Source organism: Dipodomys merriami, unplaced genomic scaffold (genome assembly GCF_024711535.1).
Source record: "Dipodomys merriami isolate MVZ:Mamm:240054 unplaced genomic scaffold, mDipMer1.0.p SCAF_4, whole genome shotgun sequence".
Taxonomy (NCBI): domain Eukaryota; kingdom Metazoa; phylum Chordata; class Mammalia; order Rodentia; family Heteromyidae; genus Dipodomys; species Dipodomys merriami.
Window position 1 is genome coordinate 41,439,329 of NW_027205603.1, and position 25,454 is coordinate 41,464,782.

Below are 25,454 nucleotides of genomic sequence, written 5' to 3' on the forward strand. Positions count from 1 at the left end.
CCTTATTTGCAATAACTAGTATGTGTCTGAGACAAGCAGAAACGGTCAGATAAGTTGATGTTAGGTGAAATGAAGCCCAAGATAAGTATTCAAATGGTTTTTCTTTCTTGCTATTGTTTCTAACATATTTATAAGATATTTCTTTGTTGCTTTGTATGTCCCTCCCCCACAGTATAACCCCTGTTTTCACTGTATAATTTGGTATAATTTGGTATAATTTGTGGAGGAGAAGGTGGACCCATTGCAACGATGAGATGTACATGACGTTGTGTTGAAAAACGAACTTTACAACTTTGGCGTGGGGGTTGGGGGAGTGGTGGTGAGTGGGGGTGGGAGCAGGGGGAGATGGGGAAGGGATGGAAAGGGGAAACAATGGAGGAGGCAACAATGCTTGTTATAAATGTACTCATTATCTTGTCCATGTAATTGTAACCCCTCTGTACGGTATTTTCACAATTAAAAAATAAAAGAAAAATGACTGATGAATGGTGTTGAGTGATGATGAAGGCATAGCATTGTTGTCCAGCTACGATGGAGGCTGAGTTTTGTCTTTAGGTCTGACCCTTAGCAACTAGTTGTCTATATAGAGCAGTGATATGGTAATAGCAGGTATCAGAAAAATTAATGGTAGGAAAGAAAGACAGGAAAACTCCTTCCAGGTAATCTGGATCATGCTGCTTGAGTAAAAAATTAAGTTCTCCTTGCACTGTTAATATTCTCCCAGTTCTGGAGGACTGTGGACCCCAAGGGAGAAGCAAGCCAGATAGCGCCAGCGTTGGTCCAAACACTAGTTTCCTGAAAGGTCAGGGAGGGGATGAGATCAAACACAATAAAGCCAGGAAAGTGAAGCCAGATGGACTTGAAGAACATTGCTGTAAAATAGTAGAGCAGAAAGAGATTCCTCAAAATGTAGTGGGGGATAAATAAGGGTTGGCATGAATCATAGGTACTGTGGTCTCTCAGTCCACTCAGAGAAAGTAGTGACTCTGGAATTGAAAACCAGATCCACACATGGATTCACAATATTGCAGGGTTGTATAATTATCTAATGTTTGACATTGATGCAACAAATAAGTTTCTTTTTTTTCTCTTTTTTTAAATTTTTTAATTTATTTATTTTTTAATTTTATTTGTGAACATACTGTACAGAGGGGTTACAATTACATGGACAGGATAATGCGTACATTTCTTACCAAGCATTGCAGCCTCCTCCTTTTGTTTACCCTTCAAACAAATAAGTTTCATTTAACATAAATTATTCTCATAAAATACATGTTTGTATGAATTGTTCATCTGTATTTTAGTTCCTTTTAGGAGTTCTGGAAGAGGGGATCTATCAGAGAGGAATGTGAGCAGGAAGAAAATATCCATGAGGCTAATTGTGAGAGGGACAATGCATTGAGAAGTATACTTTGTGTAAAACTCCATATACCAGGAGCTGGTCTTGAGACTGCCATATGGTTACATTAAATATGTAATGATCCTTTTTAATGAGGTACTAAGATTATCTTATTCCTTCCTAGGGGATAATCAAAATTAGGTTACTGCAGTAATCTAAGAAGCACATATGATATTAAAAGCTCATGTAACCATATTAGAAATAATAATTCAAAATGACTAGGCAAACTTGCCTTCATTAACCTGTCTAGAATGTCTAAGGCATCTTATAAGCTTGAGGAATTAAGCAGTTACTAAGCCAGAACTATAGGAAGAGACATTATTACACCTTCAATATTTTTTCCTGGAATTGGGGATTGAACTCAGGGCTTCAAAATTGCTTGACTTGCTTTGCTTGACTGGTACTCAACGGGTTGAATCATATCTCCAGCCCAGCTTTTTGCAAGTTATTTTGGAGGTAGAATCTCCAGGGATTTTTTTTTTTTTACATGGGCTATCTTCGAACTGAGCTCTTCTGGATTGAAGTCTCCTGGGAGCTAAGATTACAGGTGTGATCCACCAGCCCCCAGCTCCCTTCTTCAATTTTTGACTTATTAACTTAGTTAAACGTATCAAGAATATATGAAGAAATATAAGGCTGAAATAAATAATAGCATGTTAGTGTGATATATACTTTATTTCAGTGGTAAGGAAATAAGAAATAGTTAGAAAACCTTTTGATTAATCAATGTTTTCTAGTTATAGTAATTCTGAAGTGGTGTGGTAACTTCTTTTCATCACTGTGGGAAAAAAAGTAGCTGAGAAAACCAACCTGAAAGAAACCTTTTTTTTTGGCTCAAAATTTCAGAGGTTTCAGTCCATGATGGGCTGGCTCCATTTTCATGGGTCTGTGGTGAGGCTGAGCAGCATGACAATGGGAGTATGTGGCAGAAAAGGCAGATTAGAAGCAGAAAGGAACAGACAGGAAATGCCAAGGATATCCTTCACGGGTGTGCCACCAGCAACCAGCTTCGTTCCTGCCTCAGTCTTCTTGACTAGTTTCCATGATCTCCACTAGTAACGTTAAATTATGGGTTCACCAATGGATTAATCCATTGAAGAAGTCACGGCACACCCAGGATCTAATCACTTCCCCAAAGTTCCATCAGCTGGTAACCAAACCTTTAACACAGAGACTTTATGGGACAGTTCAGATTAAAACCATAACAGCTAAGTTTCCAGGGGTTTAACTAATTGAGAGATCAAGGGAATCACATGAGATAGAAACAAATAAGAAATGCTTAGGTGAAGATATGAAATGGCTTATTTAATAAGCAAGAACTGTATTCTTGGTTAGCAACTCAATTCAGCTGCATTTCTTTGGGTAAAAGTGAACTAAAAAAAATAAATTTCTACATCTTAGGTAAAATACCTAGAGATTTCAGAAGACATCCCTTTACAAGAAATGCATGCATAATACACATAATATCCTTAAACATTTAGAGACAATTAAGGTTTTAAGCTAAAGTTTTCATATCATAGAAGTCAACCTACAGCATTATTTAAGTTAGGTTAGAAGGAAACCTAGCACTAATAGATGGTTCTTTGCATCTTTGAAATTAAACTGAAAGATAATGCTCTTTTCTTTTCAAGTTGTATAAACTTTCATTTTGTGGTGACATGAACTCAAGTTAGTATCAACTAATTTATCAAAACCTTTGCTTCTGAGATAGATTGTGGTATATTGCTTTTTTCCTCACAGTTTATGAAATTGAGCCTGCTAACAATTTTGATTAGAGGGTGAAGTAGAAATGCATGCTAGTTTAGTCTCCAACTTCAATTATGCACGTACTTACAAAATAACAAACAGTAAGCATCCCCCCCACTGTGAAAGTACTAGAAGAATTTTACACTGGTGAATCAAAAGAAAACACCTCACTTTTCAAATTAACTTCAGATTAATGTGGTTTTGCTATTGAGTTTCTAATTGGCAGGTTGAATGCTTGTTGCCTTTTCCTAAATGTTTACAAAATCAAATTTGTGTGGTGTAACTTTGGAAGTGACCTATGCTGGGCAAATTGTAGGAGTTGTGCATGAACAGTCAAGTGATGCCGTGTTCTTTCTCATAGATTTGAGGAGCAGGGGAATCATCTGGATTATCTACTTTCTCCAATCTGGTTTGATTACTTCCGAAACTAGTAATGATATGACCAACATGTGCTCTCATTATTTCACACTGCTGTCCTTTGGCTCCTCAGTCAATCAATATACCAATCCTGGGAAAAATCACTACTTTTCCTCATGTGGAATGTTTAAGCAACTTGCTCCAAATCTCACAGTGAGTCACAAACATAATCAGATGTTTGAATCTCAGTAGCCTGGCTGCAGAGATGACACTTGACTGTGTTCTGACATAGTACAGATAGAATTAGTTATCTCCCGACCTCATTACTTCTCTGTGTACCAATGGACCATTTGATGTCATGGTTCTTCCTGTAACTATTACAGATTTATTTGAACTAGTAAATCAAGATACATGACCCAATCCTTGTGTTTAGAAGAACTTAAACTACCAGCTATCTTGTAAATGTTGATAACCAGTTTTGAGCAATGTTTATTACTTCATCCATTTAAATATTGGTGGTTTTACTCTATGCAAAAGTATAGCTATTTTTCTTATATGGGAACAAGAAAAAGTATTTTGGTTTCTCCCTGAAAAGGGCAGAGTATCTGAAGGCACAAAGAATATTATAAATGGAATTCAGATTATTGTTAAGGTAATAGACTTTGATACTGGTCATTTCTAGTGAGAGTGAAAAAGAATAGAAGTGAGTTGAGCAAAGCATTGGAATTAACCTAACAATGTAGAAATTAACCTACAGCCTGGATTTTTTATGAAGGAGATTTTCATGATTCTATTTTCACGACTTTTTGATGCTGTTTGCAAGTTCAGAACACCAACCCTCCCAGCTTACTTGAAAGTCTCAAACAAATATCATTCTTCTTAAAATAATTATGAGAGATATTTAAACTCATGCACTCTCCTTTCTCCCTTCTTTCTTCCCCCTCTCTTTATAAAATAGTAAGAGTGATGATCAAAAATTGACTATTCATATAAATCCTGAGGTCCTTAATTCCATTATCAGGATGTATTTTGTTTAGTCATTAGATTTTTTCCCCTCCCCTTCCTTTTACCTATTTCCCATTTTTTTGTCTAAATAGAGTCACTCTCCTTTACTAGTGCTTGGTTCAAAGTAAATGTGTTAGTTACCTCTCTATCACTGTGATAAATGCCTGAGGAAAACAACTTTAAAAGAGGAAAGATTTCTTTTGGCTTACGATTTTAGAGGGTTTAGTCTGAGGCCAGCTGGCTCCACTGCTCTCAGGTATAGGGGTCAGGGACAAGACACACCCTTCAAACTCTTTTTCTTTTTGTGGGTCATGGGGCTTGAACTCTGGGCCTGGGCGCTGTCCCTCAGCTCTTCAGCTCAAGGCTAGCTACAGTGCCACTTCTGGTTTTCTTGTGGTTACTAAAGATAAAAGTTTCACAGACTTTCCTGCCTAGGCTGGCTTTGAACCACAATCCTCAGATCTCAACCTCCTGAGTAGCTAGGATTTCAGGTGTGAGCCACTGGTGCCCGGCCCTTCAAAGTCCTTCCTTCAACGAAGTTCTCCCTCCTAATAGCCTGTTCAGCTGTGAATTCATCAATGGAGTATTCCATCAATGAAACTATAGCCCTCATGATCAAATTAATTCATAAATGTTCTACTTCTGAACATGGCCACACTGGGAGTGAACCTTCATACATGAGTTCGAATCCAAATTGTAACAAGTGTAAATGAAATTAAGACCTATAAAGTCATCTTATAGTTTGAAAGCTTTATATCATGCTTGTGAGAGTTAAGGGACATGAGGTGAGGAGGCAAAAGCTGGTCTGTGCATATGTGACTCTCTCAATAATGGATATGTGAGTCAGTAACTGAATAAATATTTAAAATCAGATGTGACTACAAAGCAATATCATTTCAAGTTTGAGATACCTTGAGTTCAACAGTAACAGCTAGGAAGATGAGAAAATCTTCAGATGGAATGATGTCTGAGCTGATCTTAGAAGCAGCGGTTGGATTTTTACTAACAAAAGATCTTGAGAGGTCTTCACAGTTGAGAGAACAATCTGATTCAGGATAAGAAGTTTCTGGTGAAAGAAGCAAATAGGTTACAAGTTTATCATGAACAATATAGACAATGATTTGTTGTTGAGCCAGTATATTTCTATAAAAATGATGTCTTGACTTTTGTTACGTTTCTTTGTTGCTGTTGACCATAATGTTCTCAATGTAGAAAGAAGTAACAGTAAAAATAGTTGACTGCTGATCAGTTTTATATTCTACAGGTAACGTCTTTGAGGGCAAAAGGATACAGTCATCTTAAAGCATGATTTGTGGAGACAAGTATTTTCTAAATTTCAAATGTTCCCCCTTTGCATCACTAAAACAAAGCTCCTTAGATGGCCAATCATTTTTCACAGTATTTTAATAATCTAGAGTGTGTATGCATGTGCATGTGTGTTTGAACGTATGTATGTGTTCCCTCAGAAGCTGTTATGGGATGACCTAACTTTTCAGTATAATATGAGTTTGTGAAAACCACATATTGAATCTGAAACTCATAAAGTAAATCAGATTTTGTTACCCAAATGATGTTATAGTTGTGGTTTGAATTTAAGACTCAGCATCAAATAAACCATAGCTGCAATCAATAGTATAACATGAAAGAAAAAAATCCAGCTATCACAAACCTTTATGGATAATTTTTAAACAGAAAAATTATGAAGACTTAGTGAAATACCCTATGGATAAATTAGATATATCAAAAATTTAGCCAAACTTTAAATTCTCATAACTATTGACCTCTTGTTTTCCTTTGTTTTGTGGTGGTAGGGATCAGACAGACCCAGGGCCATGAACATGTTACACAAGGACTTTGCTGCTAAGCAGAGGCCCTGTTAATTTTCACCCAGCCCTTGTTAATTTTCTATTTGTAATTTTGTTTGCCACTTTGAAACTGAGGGAAATCATTTAAGGAATACTTTTAAAAGCCAAATTATCTGAAAAGAAAATGGTCTGAAATTTTAACTGCTTTGTAATAGAAGAAGATGAATGGACAGATGGAAGAAGAAGGAAGGAAGCAAGGAAGGAAGGAAAGAAGGAAAGAAGGAAGGAAGGAAATTTAACTGATTTTCAATTTGGATTATTCAATGTAAAACTACTTGCTAAACTAATTCTGTAAAACTTCACTGAGAAACTTATTCTAAATAATTCAGAGAAAAGAAAAGTGGCTTGAAGGTTATATTTGATATTTGCAGCCATCTACCATTACCATGTACTTGGCAGCCTAAACCAGTCCACGTTTATTATTGCAGTGTTTCTATAGGTTAAGAATCAGTACAGCTTAAGGCCATTCTCTATTTCCCATGACTATAATCAAACTGTCAACCAAAGCTTGTGGCTCTTTTAAAACTCCAGTTGGGAAGGATCTGTCTCCAAAGTCACATGACTATTGTCCGAGTTTAGTTCCTCAGCCTGGCACCAGTGGCTTATGCCTGTAATCCTGACTACACAGGAGACATTAATTTCAGATCTCAGTTCAAAGCCAAGCTGGGCAAATAAAACATACTGTCTGTGTATATCACTGTTGCATTGGTTTCCCCCTTGTCCTTTGTCGCACCATTCTGTTATTCCTCTTCTCTTCCCTAATTCAAATAAACAAACATACAATACTAGGATACCAAAATCAAATACAGTAACAACAGAGGATAAACCATATGGGGAAGAACATACAAAAGAAACAAAAAAACTCATAGTACATTAAAAACTACAACAACAAAGAAAAACCTTCTGTGTCCATGTCTTGGAGTTCATTTTGCTTAGCATCATCTTATATGGTCATATATACATAGCTATTGAGCTATTCTGCTCATCTGCTGAGATTATCCAAGACTCCACATAAAGCTCTCCTATGACCCAGCAATCCCACTTTTGGGCATTTACCCAAATGACCACAAACAAGGCTATACTAAAGCTACCAGCACAAATATGTTTATCACATCCTTATTCACCATAGCTAAGATATGGAACCAATCCAGATGCCCCTCAGTAGATGAATGGAGCAAGAACATGTGAGACATACATATATATATATATATATATGTGACATATGTGACATATATCACATTATGTATATATATATCAGATTTAGATTTTATATATATATATATATATATATATATAATGGAATTCTATCAGAAAAAAAATACACCACCCCATTTGTAAGGAAATGGAAAGACTTGGAAAAAATCATATTAAGTGAAGTAAGCCAGGCCCAAGATAATTAATTTGCAAGATAATCTGCAAACTAATTCATTTTAAAAAAGAAAAAAAGTAAAGAATAGAGGGTGTTCTTTTTGCAAGCTCCAGGACATTCAATTTTTTGTACCTATATTGGGGCTTGAATCCAGGGTCAGGGGTTCAGTCCCTTAGCTTTTCCCTCAGAGCTGGAGCTCTACCACTTGAGCCATACCTCCACTTCCAGCTTTTTGATGACTAATTGAAGATAAAGGGCCTCTAGGACTTCCTTCCCAGGTTGCCTTTGAACAGTAATCCTCATCTCTCAGCCTCCTGACTAGCTAGAATTACAGGAGTGAGCCACTTGCATCTGGTGATATCCACTCTTTAATGATAATAACTGAGCAGAAGTTTGAACTATAAGAGAGAGTATAATGTGTTATGTATGCAGAATTTCTGGTCAGGACTTCCCAGGTTGAGAACAGTACAGAGACCTGAGAACATTAACATCCCCAACTTGGCACAGAAATAGTCTAGGATTAATGTGAAAACACAATAGTAGTTAAGAAGTGTTTTCTTTAATATTCTTCTTATCTCCCAATACCCACTTTTTCTTATTTGAGGGGCTACAGAGGGGTTATAGTTATGTAAGTCAGGCAAAGAGTATATATCTTTTAGGAAAATGCCATCCCTTCCCTCACTCTCTCCCAGTTTTTCCCTCCCATCCCACCCACAAGTTGTATAGTCCATCCTCAGCATAGTGTCCCGTTTGTACCATTGCTGAATTTGTTTACCCTTTGTCCCTCCAGGAACTTATTTTTAAGAAACTCAAACTATCTATCTAATGCGGTACATGGGATGATGTCTTTTGAGGATACCATGCCTTATAACAGATGATCAAGGAACAGTTCCTTGAGGCAAAGCCAGGAAAATGGAACAGAATTGGAAATGGTCTTGTCAGATTTCACTTGGGGTGGCAGTGTTGTGTGGCTTGAAGTGTGAGGCATGAGAACAGTGTGTGGATTCTAAGAAAGCAGCATAGAATGGAAAATGGATTTACAATGTGTTAGGCCGGGTGGCCACATTCTGCGCCATGTGGCTTGCATGGCAGTGATGGGAAAGGTATGTCATGTGCCTGCTTCTCGTCTGTGGCACACCACAGGAGGGGACAAGTGGGCAACCACAGCTACAATAAACCAAGAGCAATTTTAGTAGATGACAAGCCATGATCTTTTTACTTTTTTCTCCCAATTTGATTCTTTTTTATTTGCCCCAAAGAGCTAAGAATGAGACAGAATAAAGGGAATTTGGGGGAAAAAATTAAAGGGATAGCCATAGCAGTTAATGCTATTTTATTTTTTGGTTAACTATATTGGATTTAGAAGCACAATAAATGTGACTTGCATAATGATAAATTTGTCTTTCTTTTATTTTCGCTTTTTGATGTACACTTGGTTAACATTTGCTCCACTGGCAATATTTCATGAATGGCTGAAAATCTTAACAGCACAAAGTTCAGATGTGTATTTTCCAAATATTAATTTAGTTTTTCCCTAAGGGAGCAACATTTAAAAATCCACATGCAGTTAGTTGAAAGAGATTGGGTAGTGAAATTCAAATGAAATGGAGTGGAAGACAGTTGAAGCAAAGGAAATGTACAGTCTGTGACTTATTGAAGGGAGAGTAATATCAGGGATTAGGACACAAGCAAATACAAAGTTTGAATACAGAGAATAAAGGGCATAAGGCTATATGTGAATGTCAACTATCCACTTGAAATCCAAGAACGAAAGCACTTACTCTAAATCCTGAATTTACACCCACCAAGAACAATTTAGTGTTACATATTTGTGTCCTGTACATGAAGTACACTGTAGGTGTAGGGAAGCTTATTAAAAATAATTTGAAAGTATTAAAAATTCAACTGCTAAATTGGGACTGTAGCAATTTGTCATACTCTTTCTTAAATTAGCATATTCCAAGCAGAAACACTCATCAAATATGCTCAATTAATGCATTTGGTCAAGGTTCAAATATCATTTCATATGATACAAAATAAAATTATTAACTGTATGGTCAGAGTTCATCAGCTATCAATAAAGTTATAAAATGCATAAAGGAGCATCTCAACATATAACCTTATTTATTTAACAAGGAGTCTATAGAAATTACTAAAATAGATATCATATAGTATTTAAGATTATTTTATGAACCAAAAGAATAAATAAAGATTGATGTTACCTGTAGTGGCTGAAGCAATATTTTCTATAATACAATGGTCTCTAATAGGACCAGCAACATTATTAGAAGAAGTTCTTTCTCAGAAACTGTAAGCTAACTACTAGAAAAATTTACCATGAGTCCTTTAGCCTGAGACTTATCCAAGGGGAATTAAAATTGAGTAAACATACTTTAAGAGGGTAATTAAAATGCTGAACTTTTAGCAAGATTTTACAATGACTTCATATTTTAAATTTTTAATTGCTTTACAAAAACTATTAGTTTACCTTATCACCATCTTTTCTTTTCGATTAATCAAGCTTGTCCATGACTACCTGGACACCGCCCTTGTGTTGACATGTCTGCACTCTAAACATTTTGCTTTATGTTTCTCACTCTCAAATTTCTGTGGTATTCTTGAATGTTCTGCTCCTAAACCTTCTCTTCATGACTGGCCATTGCTGCTTCCAAATATGATTACGCTCTGTTGATAAATTTGTAAATTTCTGTGTTGGTCTCAGTGTGTTGTCACTTCAGCCACACCAGAGCAATTTACTTACATAACCTACCCTGACCTGATCCACATGTGTGGGATTTCAGTTATTTCTATGAAGAAAATATCATTACGAATTTTTAAAGGCACACTCTCACTCAGAAACCAGACTTTGAGTAGTGTTTGGATTGGAATTTTCGAGAAAAACCAGTATATTCATCTAGACTGAAAGATGAAAACCCCTCTTTGATATCTTCATTTTTCTGACTTACAGAAGAGCCTTCACAATTTATAAAATGGAGTAAAGTAGTATAAGTCTTGGGATTCATTTGGACTCTAAGCAAAGAAACCTCAGCCTACAAATCATTACAAAAGTTTGGTTATGATGGAATTGGATGAATACCTTCTCAAAAGTTATAGTTATTGGTTGCTAGCAAATAATTTTCTTTCTCCTTCCAGTTTCAATGGACACTGTATATATACATTTTGTATACATACAACAGTTCCCCTCAGTTCCTCACTGAATCACTTCTTTGCTTTCTTTGTTTACTGATCTCATGTGGTAAAAACAAATTTAACACTCTGTAGCATAGTTTATGAGAATGGGAAACTTCAACAAAGAAATATTTCTTCCAAATAAAATTTCTAACACAAGTCTAAAAAAATTAAAGGCCATGATTTCTGTAATCTACCACTCTTATTATTTATGAAGTTTAGAAAAACTTTATTATATGTGAACTAGAAGTTTTCCTATTGTGGAGGGAAAAATGATGAACTCATATTTGAGGTATAATTATAAAAATAGAGCAACATTGGAAACATGAACTTAACATCTTTCCTCTTTTCAATCAGAATATGTCCAGCAAATTGAATTATGTCTCCTTTTCCTTTCTTCTTTTTAAGGAAATATAGCTGCCACTCCAATGTTTCATACAAATCTTACTTGAATTTGTCTAATTTCTGATATATTTTCTTAACATTTGCTTTATTTTTAATAATTCACTCAGTATACAGAACATCTGCTTAAAACATTTGACCAAAGTGGCTTTATCGATGTAAATCAAAAAAATTGCAATGCAGGAAAAAATTGCCATATAATGCTTGTGTAACCTATTACTAGGTCACTGGAAAGGGACTTGGGTTTGGAAAGCTTTTAATTTTTGTTATAAAGTTCCTTGAAACAGATGTGAAAATTCACTCATCTCCCACATTGTGTAGTTCAAACAGCTGTAAATTATTTCATGGATTATACTTGAATGAAATGAAAGTCCTGGGATTATTTCATCTAGGCAGCTGTTATTTCCTTAAATCAAAACACTTCTTTGTTTGATTAGTTCTTGGTTATTTGCCGTTGCATAAAGATAAAGTGCTCACATCTTTAGCCATGCATTAATTCACTTTTTTCTCAGCCATGCTCTTATATCTTAGAAGATGCATCTATAAAGTATTGCCTTGGGTTTTCTGTTAAATATTAAATTCTGTTAAATATTATATTCCTATAATGTACTCATTCTACTTCTAGTGAAAGTTAGACACCAGAGTCATTGCTTGTGAACTACTAGGAAGATAATAATTGTATCAGCATTTTTTTAAGCCAGATGGTCCATAGCTCCTTTTCAAACACCTTCCCCTGCTTCCTCTGTCTCCCGTACATCCGTATGGGTATCTTGAAAATAACACATGTGAAATGGAAGCTATTTTCCTTCCCTGTCTTCCCTAAAAGTGACAGTGTGGAAAAGCTTTCTTGAATTTTACAGAATTAAACTTTCCTCTGAAATTATATTCTAGTATATTTCTTTCTTCTTATGGAGACTCAAAGTTTATACTATTGATACAGACTTTGCATCCCCATTCCTCCACTCCCATAGCTCCTTGTTTCCAGTGCTTTATTTTTCTAATATCTGTAGTTAAGCACAACAAAAATATTCCTTTAAAAGGGATGGTAAGGGGAAACAAAGGAGGAGGCAACAATGCTTGATAAGAAATGTACTCATTACCTTGCTCATGTAATTGTAACCCCTCTGTATGGTATTTTCACAGTAAAAATTTTAAAAAGTGAAAAAAATTAATTTTAAAGCCAGGCAACAGTGGCTCAAGCCTGTAATCCTAGGTAATCAGGAAGGTGAAATCTGAGAATCACAGTTTGAAGCCAAACTTGGGCAGGAAAGTTCGTAAGACTCTAATCTCTAATTAGGAGCCAAAAAAAAAAAAAAAAATAGGAAGTGGAGGTGTGGCTCAAGTGAACTAATCTTTGGGAAAAAAACTTTCAGACCCTGAGTTTAAGACCCAGAACTAGTACACACACACACACACACACACACACACACACACACACACACACACACACACACACACACACACACACACACACACACACACACACACACACACACAAACACACACATCCCTAGTTTTCCAAAAGCCAATTCCTTATAAAGGTCAGTTTATCAAATGATCAACTAATTACCAAGTCTCATAGTTCACAAATGTCCATGAGTGACTACTCTGTGCAAGACACACTTCTCACACACGAGAAGTGAGAAGTGATTTGGGTGAGAAAGTGAAATTCCTCTCTGTTCCTAGAAATTTTTTGAAGTATCTAAACAATAGGAATGTATTTATGTGCACTTTGTACATGGGTTTATGTTTAAGAATGTGTGTACATTTGTGTATGTACATGTGTAAAGTCAGGTAATGATGAGTGCTTAGTAAAGGATAAGCTAGATAGAAAGTAACCATTAAATGCACTAAGCACTCATGTAATAGACTCAATGAAAATAATTATATCCACCTTATGAAAATTATCCTTGAATATGTTCAGGGAGTGTATTTTGGGTCAGTTTAAGAATTGTACTTGATTTAAGCTACAGAATACAGGATAATTTATTTAAAAACATAAAATCACCTATTAATACATTTGTGAAACCAGTGCTCTAGAACAGAACTGGTCAACAGAATTATATGTCATATACTATAATGTCATAGTAATTTGAATTTTGTAGTCATATTGAAAAAAGTAAAACTAATATAAAAGGTAAATTAATAAATTCATAATTATGAATTTTATTACTTCACTATGGATTTAACAATCTCAAGTTAAATATTTATTTTTCATAATATTATTTTCACAATATAATTGTAGACAAAATGAAAATTTATCATTTGTTATTTTGCATCCTTTTTCTTTGTATAAATCCCTGTGTGTATTTTACTTTTCAAAGTCTCTCAGTTTGATAAGCCACATTTCAAGCACTCAGTAACAATACATGACTGACTAATCACTAGTGAACTGGACAGTTTGGTTCTTCAAAATATTTAATTGGTTAACTATGTTAAATATATTCTTATATATAATTGTATATACTTAAGTGATATATTGACAATTGTATTTATAATTGTATATTTTTAAGTTATATATTGAGAATGCATTTGTAGTTAAGAGTAATATGCTTAGAAATAAATTCATTTTTAAATGTATCAGCTGAATTTATTAATTTTTCTTTCTGGACATGATTGGGGTTTGAACTCAGAGTCCTGAGCCTGTGAGGGAGGATCTACCTCTTGAGCCATGCCTAGTCTCTTCTGTCTTTTTTGCATTTTTGTCTTGAGTCTTTGCCCTCATAGGCTTAGACAGCTATCCTTCTATTTACACATCTGGAACAGCTGTGTGCCTGAAAGGTGTGCTCCACCATGCACAGTTTATGGTTGACATTGTAGTCTCACTAACTTTTTTGATTGGGCTGGCTTGGAATGCTGACCTCTTTCATTGCTGGTTCTTGAGTAGCTGGGATTGTAAATGTAAACCATCACACCCAGGATGAATATATTTATTTCAGTGATGAATGTTTTATGAGACTATTATTCAAAATAGTGACCAGTTCAAAAGGCATATTCTTAAAAATTTTAGACTTAAGGGTTTGGGAAGGTGGCTCAGTGGTAGAGCGCTTGCCTTGCATGCATGAGGCCCTGGGTTCGATTCCTCAGCACCACATAAGCAAAAAGAAAAAAGCCAGAAGTGGCGCTGTGTCTCAAGTGGTAGAGCGCTGGCCTTGAGCTGAAGAGCTGAGGGACAGTGCCCAGGCCCAGAGTTCAGGCCCCACGACCAGACCCCCCCAAAAAATTTTTTTTAGACTTGATACAAAGTTTATTTAATAAGTTTTGAATTTTCTTTTCTCTCCTCCCTCCCTCTTTCCCTCCCTTCCTCCCTCCCTCCCTTCTTCCCTCCCTCCCTCCCTTCTTCTCCTTCTTCCCTCCCTCCCTCCTTCCTTCCTTCCTTCCTTCCTTCCTTCCTTCCTTCCTTCCTTCCTTCCTTCCTTCCTTCCTTCCTTCCTTCCTCCCTCCCTCCCTTCCTCCTTCCCTCCCTCTCCCCCTTCCTCTCTCTTTCTCTTTCTCTCTCCATTCCTCTCTCATTCCCCACCTCTCTCTTTTCTTTACTTTTCATTGTGCTGGCCCTGTGGCTTGAATTCAGGGCCTGGACACTGGATCCATTGCTTAATTTCTGGCTTTTGGTGGTTAATTGGAGAAAATATTATCATAGACTTTTCTGCCAGGACTGGCTTTCAAACCACAATCCTCAGATCTCAGCCTTGTGAATAGTTAGGATTATAGACATGAGCCACTGAAGACATTTTTCTTTCACAGAACTGATCACATCATCCTCTTTTATGATTTGAGTGCCAACTCTTTCTGATAGGCATTCTGCCAAGTTTATACATCTTAAAGAGCAGTCCTGTTAGTACACAATGTTTCCAAAAGTCCTACAAACTTCCTCCATGCTTCTGTGTTCTTCCAGCCTTCTGAATAGTTCCTGGCTGATGTAGCTTGTCTATGTCTATTCATCCATTATCTAACTTATCCAACCTCTGGATAATTTCTTTGCCATTTATTGTAGTGATCTATCTCAATATTCTTCCATTTATTAGACAGATCAATTTAAAGGGAACAAAATGAGATATCATATTTATATTTTTTTCTCTGTTCCTGTTATCTTAAGCATAAAGAAAGAAATGAAGGTGTGACTCAAGTAGGAGAACTCTAGCTTTGAGCAAAAAAGCCAACTGAGAGCTTGAGGCCCCAGAGTTTAGGTGCTAGTACTGGAAGAAAATAATCACAAGGCCCTGTTGAAAAGTATTCCTGATTACTTCTAATAAACTTCTAGTCATCAAAATTTATCCATTGTGATCAAAGATGGTATACCTGTTACATCTATGTCACTGCACTATCTATATGGGAAATACTTTTACTTGGATAAAATAAACTAAAATTTTTTTAAAAGAGGGAAGAAGGAAGATACTGAGCATCTAAAGAAGTAAAGAAGAACAGAATGAAAGATAAGAGGAAGAGTAAAATAAAGAGAAGAAGAAAGACTGTTATTATAGAGAACTGAAACCATGCGCTAGCCTTTTAGTGTTGTTTTGTTTTTTATTTACTTATTTGTTTGTTTATGATGTCCTAGGAGTTCAATTGGCACAGTACAGAATAGGAGAAAAGTATGCACATTTCTTTAATGTTTTAAGTAACATAAAAACCCTCATAAAGAAATGAAGACCCGCCCCCCCCCCAAATCACTTATATACAGAACTAGACAAAGAATGGTAAGTCCTGAAGAATAAAGAAAACTGTACAGGGAGGCTTAAAATAACATAGTTACTGTAGCAAAGCCTGATGGAGTTCTTAGTCTCAGAGACCTGTTCTGACAGGTACTGACAGAAGTTTTTTTCCTAGTATGTGGAAGAATCTTTCACCCTGGTGCTTCATCTCTTGCTTTTAATAAATAGGATGATTTAAGTGATCTTGCACTTGCTGTTTTCAAGTGTCTTTAACTTTGAAAGAGTCAATATGCCAGAATAGCATATTTTTAACTCCTTCACTATCACTGATATTTCTGTGAAGGGAGGAATTGGGGAAGTGGGAAAGAAAGTTATGATGGGGGAAAAAAAAGAGGGGGTAACAATACTCATTACCTTGCTCATGTAACTGTAATCACTCTGTACAGTACCTTTACAATAAAAATATATATTATAATATATGTCTAGTATTTTCTCCCTTGACTTATTCAGTATGAAGAAATCCTTGAATGGAATATTACTGAAATTCTTTTAATTAATTTTTCTCCTCTTTTTATTTTCTGCAAATTTGCCCTAGGTTTAGGCATTTACATTTTTTCTCCCTCTTGGTTATTAATTCCTAGACACCTGTCTCTTTTAATAAAGTTGCCAAAGAAATGGAACTAGTGAACTATATTAATATTGTACTGTGGTTCTTTGTAAGCTAAAATAGATTATTAGTATCAACCCAGGATTAAAATGGATCCTTGGTGTTTGTATCATCCTTAGAGCTTTGTAAGTACTCAGTCACTGTTAGGAGCTCATGAACTATCATTGAAAGGACAATATTGGTAAAGAAAGAAATAACAACTGGACATTTCTCAGTTGTACTCATTTATTGTCTGTGTTTTACTCATTGTCTTTCAGTTCTACTCACTTCTATGTTCTACACTTTGTCCATATGTATAGTATATATTGTTTCAATTTTTATAATTTGATTGTTTTCTCTCTCCCTTGGCTAGAAGCCAGAGATCTAACACTTTACTGCTTGATGATTGTTCATTTGTCTTTGCACTCAATTGTATTACAAAACCTTTTCAATCATCTTGTTGCATCATCACTGCGATTATTTAAGAAGAGACTAACCACATGGAAATGTTTAAAGCTCTGGATCGGCTTCAGTACACCAACACCATGACCACTATGCTAAGAAAAGCAAACACAATTAAAAGTTCAGGATGCTTCAAAACTGAGAACTTTAATTGTCTAATGCAGGCTAAAAGAACAAATCTAAGCAGTCATAAAAACCAAACTTAGAAAGCCAAGTAGCTTTTCTTTAAGAAGTTATATAGGAAAAAGAAAAATTTATATAGGTATTTTTCTCCTTCCCCTTTTCATTGATACAAATACAGAAGGAAACATTAGCATGACCCATGGGTATTACTGTAACTGGTAAAAAAGAAATCTAGAACAATGTGATTATCCATTGGTAACTTAAGTAGTCAAATTAGATGTGTTTTCCATGTAGGGCAGAGATGGTATCATTTTATAATTAGTGCCAGAGTTGATAACAAAATATTTTAAGTCTTTTTGTATATTGTTTTCATCATGAGAAACAGCTTTAGTTGTTGCATAATGAACCAGTAACTCCCCCAAGTGTCTTAATAATCAATGAAGCTTTGTTTTGGAGTTTGTAACTAAGAGGAAATTGCAAGCCTTCATGATCTATATAATTAGTGTCTTTATGTATACATAAAAACTTTATGTTTACATGAGAACTTAGTGTAAGGCAAGTAGAACTAGACATTCTGACTGGCTACAAACATACTATTTGGTAGGAACACATTGGAAGTTGGGAACAAAGGAATTTTTTCATGAGATGAGGTTGGAGCCAAGGTTTTTTCATTGGCCTCTTCTAGGTGATTCATCATCCTCAAAAGTTATGGAGTACAACTTTGGAATTTCCTGCAATCCAATGACTATAATAATTCTATTTTTCTGTGAGTTAACCACACAAACCCACAAGTTGATTAGTTTAAAGCCATTTTCCTATGTAGGGACAGGTGTGGAAATACTTTCATTGTATTTCTCTATCATATCATGAGACTCAAAATTTCCAAAAGTTTCTTATTAGGGAGTCTGGTGAGGAATGGTATATCAGTAAAGGTAATATTGTGATAATCTAAGATTGGTGTTAGAATATAATTATGTTCTCTGATGTAACAATTTTAATAAGAATGATAAAAAAAAGAAAAGTTAGGAATTTTTGAGGAAAGAGGTTAAATAGATCAAGATGAATTATATTCATAACTTAAACTGATACATTGAATTTTAACCCCTTTGTACAAATCTTAAAGATAATAAAAGTATAATTTAAAAAAAAGAGAAAGATAGGAGAGGAGAATTCAAGTACAACAGGCTCCCTTTTTATCCATCATTTCAACTTCATTTTATGTAATTTCAGCTACTGAAAGCCACACGATTAAATGGAGAAATTTCAGAAATAAGCAGTTCATAATCTTTATTAAAGTATATTATTGCAACTGTTCCATTTGCTATTATTTATGCTTGTTCATGCGCAATTTATAAATTATACAAAGTTGAGCATAGTTTCTGAGTGGAATAATATTCCATTGCATTTCTTATAAAGGGTATGCTGTGGCTATTTGATACAAAGTTTCCATCTCAAAGTTCAAAACACAGAGAATCAGGCAAATATTTAGGGACTGTAAAGACTCTAGATTTTTGGCATGATATTTCATCCCCTCATAAAAATAGACAACTAAATATAAATTCTAAAACAAATTCAGATCACTTGGAGAGTAGAAGCAGCATCAAATCCATTGGAAGCCTCTCAAAAGACCCGGAAGCCAGCCCGGGCAGGAAAGACCGTGAGACTCCTATCTCCAATAAACCACGAGAAAACCGGAAGTGGCGCTGTAGCTCAAGTGGTAGAGCGCTCGCCTTGAGCTGAAGAGCTGAGGGACAGCGCCCAGGCCCAGAGTTCAAAGCCCCACGACCGACAAAAAAAAAAAAAAAAGACCCTGAACCTTAATTCCTAGATATAGCTTCACCTTTATAGTTTTCCCATAATTATCTTATTGACAGATAATATATGAAGCCAAAATGACCTCACCTGTCTTTAAAGTTTTTCCTTAGGCATGCTGAGCTAACATAGGTTATAATCTATTTATTTGTATCATGATATCTAACATAATGAATTTTTAACTTGTATCAGTTTGAAACCATCTATTGCCACCCAGACTGACAAAGATAGTGTAAAGGAAGCTAGCACCATGTTTTTTTTTTCAGAATCTAGAGATAAATGCTGATATTTTATAGCTGTGTTTTTACATTACTTCAGGAAACTATTCTTGAATAGTTTAGATAGGCACACAACCTTAATGAAGGCTACCTGTAGAGCAAAATTATCTTCCAGAACATTTTCTTTGGGTTCCATATTATTTTTCTCATGATGACTAATGGTATCTCATGGATGTGAGTGGCTAATTGTAGTTTAAACAGTGTGTGTGTTCTTAGAAACTAGTAGAGAGGAATTTGATACTAAATGAGAAGAAACACCAAATTTTGACATAGCAGCTATGTGGTTAAACTAACTCATCACAACTATGTCCTGATGATGAGATTATGATGAGCTTGAGTTCAAATTCTAAGGATTTTTGGATTACTTTTGAACAGATAGGCAAAGGGGGATCTTATTGGAGTTGCTGACAGGAAGAACTTTAGATTACATAAGGACTATTTATGTGACTAAGAGCCATTACCCTCAGGAAAATTTGACATTGGTGAAATATCTATTTAAATCTAGAAATCCCTCTGAATTTTTTTCAGGGGGTCTAGGATTTTTTTTATATTATAGCTTTTAGTCGAACAAAAGAGGATGATTTACTTCCTGGTGTAGATTATGTCATGAATAATAATTGCATTTTACCAAAATTGTAATTTTTCTTTAACATTTCATTTTTTTGTTTGTTTTTTGCTAAGAAGTAAATAAATGCTGACTATAAGTAAATGAAATCCTTTTTAAAGCATTTATCTTCTTGGAACAAAAGAAGTGGATTATTATATGTATATACATATATAAAGTTAGATGAATTGAATTATAAGGGAAGTTGATTATTTTTAGTCCTGATTGAGTAATCGGGAAAGGTACAGGGGTTCTCTGGGGATTATGACTGTGTCCCCTTGTCATAGAACAATAAGTGAGAGTGAGAAAGTGAGTTTCAGTTATTTTCTGATTGGAAGCCTTTGGATGGAGAAACTGGATAACTAGAAGTGGAAAATTTATATAAATAATTTTGGACTATATTCAGCTTTCTCTGGTAGGCTCTGAGTTCCAGACAAAAGCAAAAACAAAAACAAGGAAGCTGGCAATTGCTGAACCATGTGTAAATGTCTGAGCTGCTTGTTGGAGGAGGATAATGGGTTAGCTACTCTGGAGTTTATTAATCTCATATAATTTGTCTCCAGCTATTAGAAATACTGAAAAAATAAGTAGTACATGTGGTTAGATATTTTTTAGAGGGATATATAAAATAATGTTTTGCCTACAAAACTACTGTTAAGTTTCTTTAAAATTATACTAGACTTAATATTTGTTCTCTGTAATTGTGTTGTTGCAGAGGATCTCGATGATTTAAGAATGGAGGGAGTAACAACCCTGGTACCTTCTGGGAGCAAATTGAACCAAAACCGTCCTACTCAACCTGCTGAGCCTCAGGCCAAGGTCACACTGAATATCTGTTCAAGGTGTGCCAGGTAAAACGTCTAATAGTTATAGTATACATAAACATGACTTTGATTTTGAAAAATCTAAAACTTTGGTACAAAGAGTATACTCCTCTGTCTTAAGGAAACATTATCCTTCTAATTATCTTGTGTGCTAACATTGTCTAGGGAGTTCCTTTTGCAATAGATCCTTGTGCCCAATGCCCTCAGACCAACAATGAATCAAAGAGTTTAACTTGTCTTCCCTGCACAGCTTGAGACTACTTTTGGGTCTTTCTGTCTCTGAATTTCTTTTTCTGTCTGCCCTTCTGTTCCCTTTCAAAGGAAGTTTCAAGAAGCTCTGAATGTTCAAAGCCACTTTTAAAGTACCTGCATTTAATAAAAAAGAAAAGAAAAGAAAAGAAAATGAGTACAGGTACAAGTTAAGATTGAATATTCTTTGGCCTTTTAACCTGTGCCTTATCCTGTTCACCTACTGGAAAGAATTTAATCAGCTTGATGCTTTTCAGTTTTGGCAGCTGGGAGTAATCTTTGCATATTCTGTCCATGGCCTAAGGAATAGCTTGTGGTTACTGCCCAGTTAGCTCACTGTGCTGGTCCAGCAGAAATTGACCAAATAGCTAGAATTCATTCTTTTGTAAGAACTAAATCTCATTTGCAAAGAGGCTTTTAAGTCTGTTTAAATGATAAAACTAGCCTTCTAACCCTTATGTAAATGGTCCAGATTAGCAAGAACAATGTACTGGCTAGCCAATTTTATCTGCCTTTCTTTATGTCTAGCTGTTCTATTGTACTGTTTGAGAGGGGATTAACTGCTTGGAAAGAGAGGGAGAAAATGTAGGAAAATCAAATCAAATTTTGGTAGCTTTTCCTCTATTGCTTTACCCCTTTGGAATTTTTATTTTGTCACCAGCTTAAAAAAAATGAAAACAAAATTAAACGATGTTGTTTGAGACGATTAAGAAAAGTGTCACAGTGCGGAGAAACCACTGTGAAACATGGACTCAGACAAGTGATAGTGAATTGGCAGTTGAAATTATTTGTGATATTAGGTTAGTGATGAAGGAGTTCTTTGGCATTTTATTTTAGGCTTTCTCGCATACTTGCATATTTAAAATTTGTGAGAAGTTGACGGCACTGAGGTGTCTGTTCTGAGAAGGAAAGTCTTGTCAAAATAATGTTATTTCTAACTGTTGAGGATTCGAATTATCATTCTCCTTCTCAATGACAGAGTTAGATTGTAAATCACAACAACCTGTGTTGAATATTAACCTTTAGCTGAATTTATTCAAGAAATTTTCAACCAAATAACAATTGGTGACATTTATTGCATTGTCACTGGTCATCATATGGTCATCTAAGCATATTACATGTGGAAACTCATTTAATTCTCAGATAGTATGGGGAGTTAATGGATACTATTACCTCCTTTTTATGCATTAGGGAATTAGGTTTGTTATTCTACATGTTAAATTAACATAATCAGTAAACAATTTCAAATCCAGGCACTGTAGTCTGAGACTCTTGTCCTTTTTTTTTAATTGTTAAGCACCAATTAATGTCTGAAGGTGAAAACAAAGGCTCCAAGTTGATAAAACAATGAGGTAGAGATTTAGATGTTTGAAATCATAGTGAAGTCATGATTGTTTTGCTAGAAAATGGGATGTATTTTCTAAAGGACAAGAGAGTCTTTGGGAGTGGATGATTATATTTTTTATATGATATTTTTTTTGGTGGGGAGGGGGTCTGGTCTTGGGGCCTGAACTCTGGGCCTGGGCACTGTCCCTCAGCTCTTCAGCTTAAGGCTAGCACTCTACCACTTGAGCCACAGAACCACTTCCGGCTTTTTTCTTTTTGCTTATGTGGTGCTGAGGAATCGAACCCAGGGCCTTATACATGCAAGGAAAGCACTCTACCACTGAGCCACCTTCCCAGCCCCAATCTTATTCTTTTTAAAATATATATTACAGGGCTGGAAAGGTGGCTCAGTGGTAGAGTACTTGCCTCGCATGGGTTTGATTCCTGAGTACCACATAAGCAGAAACACGCCAGAAGTGGTGCTGTGGCTCAAGTGATAGAGCGCTAGCCTTGAGGTGAAGAGCTGAGGGACAGTGCCCCAGCCCAGAGTTCAGCCCCCACAACTGACTGTGTGTGTGTGTGTGTGTGTGTGTGTGTGTGTGTGTGTGTGTGTGTATATATATATAAAACTAACAGTATATATATAAAAACAGTATATATCTATATATCTATATCTATATCTATATCTTTATATATATATATATAACAATTCAACATGTCAGTTTGTAAGTACAATGCACCTTGATCAGTATCACCTCTTACATCATTCTTCCCCATCCCTCCCACTACATCCATCCACTCAATCTTTCTAATCTCATAGGATGCACAGAGAAATATAGGAAACAATATGGAAGGTCCTCCTGCTCATTTTAGAGTAACTACTAAGGCTGTCATATAGAAGAAAAAATAATATTAATTATAAAGAACTGTGAAGATTAATATGTTAGTCTGTTACAGTCTGTTGCTATTTTATTCATAGTAGCGAAAGATATGATAACAATAACTGAATATTGGCAATGTCACTACTTCCTGAATGACAGTTTTTACAGTGTCACAAATAATGCAGTATATTGCATTATGTGGGAAAAGCCTTAGACTCAAAAACCTGGATATTTTGTAAAGGCAGCAGGCCTGCTTATTCTAATAGAGACATGTTCTATTTTATATTCCAAATTTTTTCATTAAACAAGCATTCCTGAACAGATTGTCTAAAAGTAACACTGTTGTTTTGTCTAAATATGATAGAATCATGAAGACTTTTCTCCAATACTACTTAGAGTAGATTACTTTTGTAATATATTCACGTAGTTAGCAGTGTTTTCCATCTTTAAATCTATATCACTTTCCGTCACTGCCTCATCTGTCATGCTTTACAATAGGTCTAGAAAAACATATTGTGAGATTGTAAATATGTTGGAAATGTTTTGGGATATTGGGGTGTCAGACAAGAACAAGGACACCAACTGGAAAATAACTTGGCAAGGAAAAACTGACTTCTGTAGAATGGCATATGATGGACAGGAAGGTAAGTAAGCAAACTCCACAGGCAGTCTGGGCAGCCTGTTGGCCAAGGTTTTATCCATAACATGTTATTATCTCTCATTCCAATTAGTCGGAACTTAGATTCACAAGCTCATGGATAGTTTGAAATAGGTTAAATGTAAGTAACCAGCCAAAACCAGGACACCTGGGCAAAGCAAGAACTTGTGAGGAGTTTCTTGTAAGATACCCTTACAATGGCAATGCTTATGTCAGGCAACCACAGTGGCAGAAACAATTCTTTTTTTTTTTTAATGTTTTTTATTGTAAAAATAGTGTACAGAGAGGTTGCAGTTAATGAGTAAGGTAATGAGTAATTTTAACTCCTACACATGTTAAGTCAGGGTTGAAAATTCTCAGATGCTGAGGTAAAAGACTAGAACACTGTGATAACGTCTAAATTTTTGTTTGTCCATGTATACAATATTTAAAATACTACTGGATTAGTGCCCTAATATATATGGGTCATTATAAAGAAAATGCCATATCAAACTTTTATTTTTCAAGTGCGGAGACTGAGAAATCCAAAATCAAGGCAATGGCAGACTTTTAGTGTCCGGTGAAGTCTTCTTCCTAAAATGGCTGTTTTCTTACTCCATCCTCTTGAGGTAAAAATATGAAGAAGGATGAGTTATGGCCTATCTCTCTTGACTCTTTTTTTCTTTTCTTTCAGAACTGGGGATCAAACACAGAAACAAATCTGTGTAGACTTATGCTCTATGGCTGAACTGTAGGCCTAGTCCTGGAGTCTCTTTTATAAAGGCACTAAGCTCACTCATAAAGGCTCTACCATCCTGAACTAATGCTTTGCATAAAGCTCTGCCTCCTAATACCTTTACATCAGGAACTAGGTTTCAACATATGCATTTTAGAAGTGTGAAAATGTTTAGAACATACAAATTAGTTACAATTTCACATAAAGATCAATATTTTCATTTTCTTTGAAAATCTGTACAGCTGATAACAATGGGTCCAAATTCTGAAATAATTTCATAGTAGCAAGTTTTTCCTTTTAACCCTAAGGCTAGGATTGATGCTGCAAAAAAGTGTCTGGTGAGTTCACTCAAGATACTCACTGACTGAAAACTGCAGGCATTTATTTATAAGAGAAATGCAAGCTGTCAGTAGCATAAATGTACTTTTATGAACTATGAATTTTGTAATTAAATTTTACATGCTGAACATGATTTTTACATGGATGATACTTTTCTTAAACTATCAAGTGGCAGTATTTCACTACAATTTTATTATCACTAAATGAAGTTTGATTTTAAAAATTAAATTAATTTTAGTTGTATATAATTTTTTACAAATAAAAATAGATTTGTGTAAATGCTAAAATAATAACTGAAATACTGGGTGGATGAGGGAAAACTTTCAATTGTCCAAGAATTCAATAACTGAGTCTATGAAATAAATTGACAACAAACATATTTATAGGAAAAAAGATATATACCTTTATATGTACAGAGACATCACAGGAAAAAAGACTGGAAACCCCAAACTCAATTATATTTAGCAGCTTCTATTCCTTGTCTAAAAGAAGACAGGAGGGAACTTAGGGAAGAGGAAACAATTTTTGGTAAAGAAAGGCCTGCAGAATAATG

At 35.3% G+C, this 25,454-nt stretch overlaps 1 protein-coding gene across 15 annotated transcripts in view; it reads left to right on the forward strand.

The window, feature by feature from the left end:
* Positions 1-25,454, forward strand: part of CUNH8orf34 (chromosome unknown C8orf34 homolog) — a 413,720-nt gene that overhangs the window by 248,178 nt on the left and 140,088 nt on the right. For 12 of the 15 annotated variants that reach the window (XM_069990879.1, XM_069990886.1, XM_069990876.1 and 9 more), the window contains one exon: positions 20,625-20,760. In XM_069990879.1, coding sequence (XP_069846980.1) covers positions 20,625-20,760 — 136 coding nt within the window. Of the gene's footprint in view, positions 1-20,624; positions 20,761-21,054; positions 21,139-25,454 lie in introns of those variants that run through there. The other 3 variants (XM_069990877.1, XM_069990884.1, XM_069990890.1) reach the window with 2 other exon arrangements.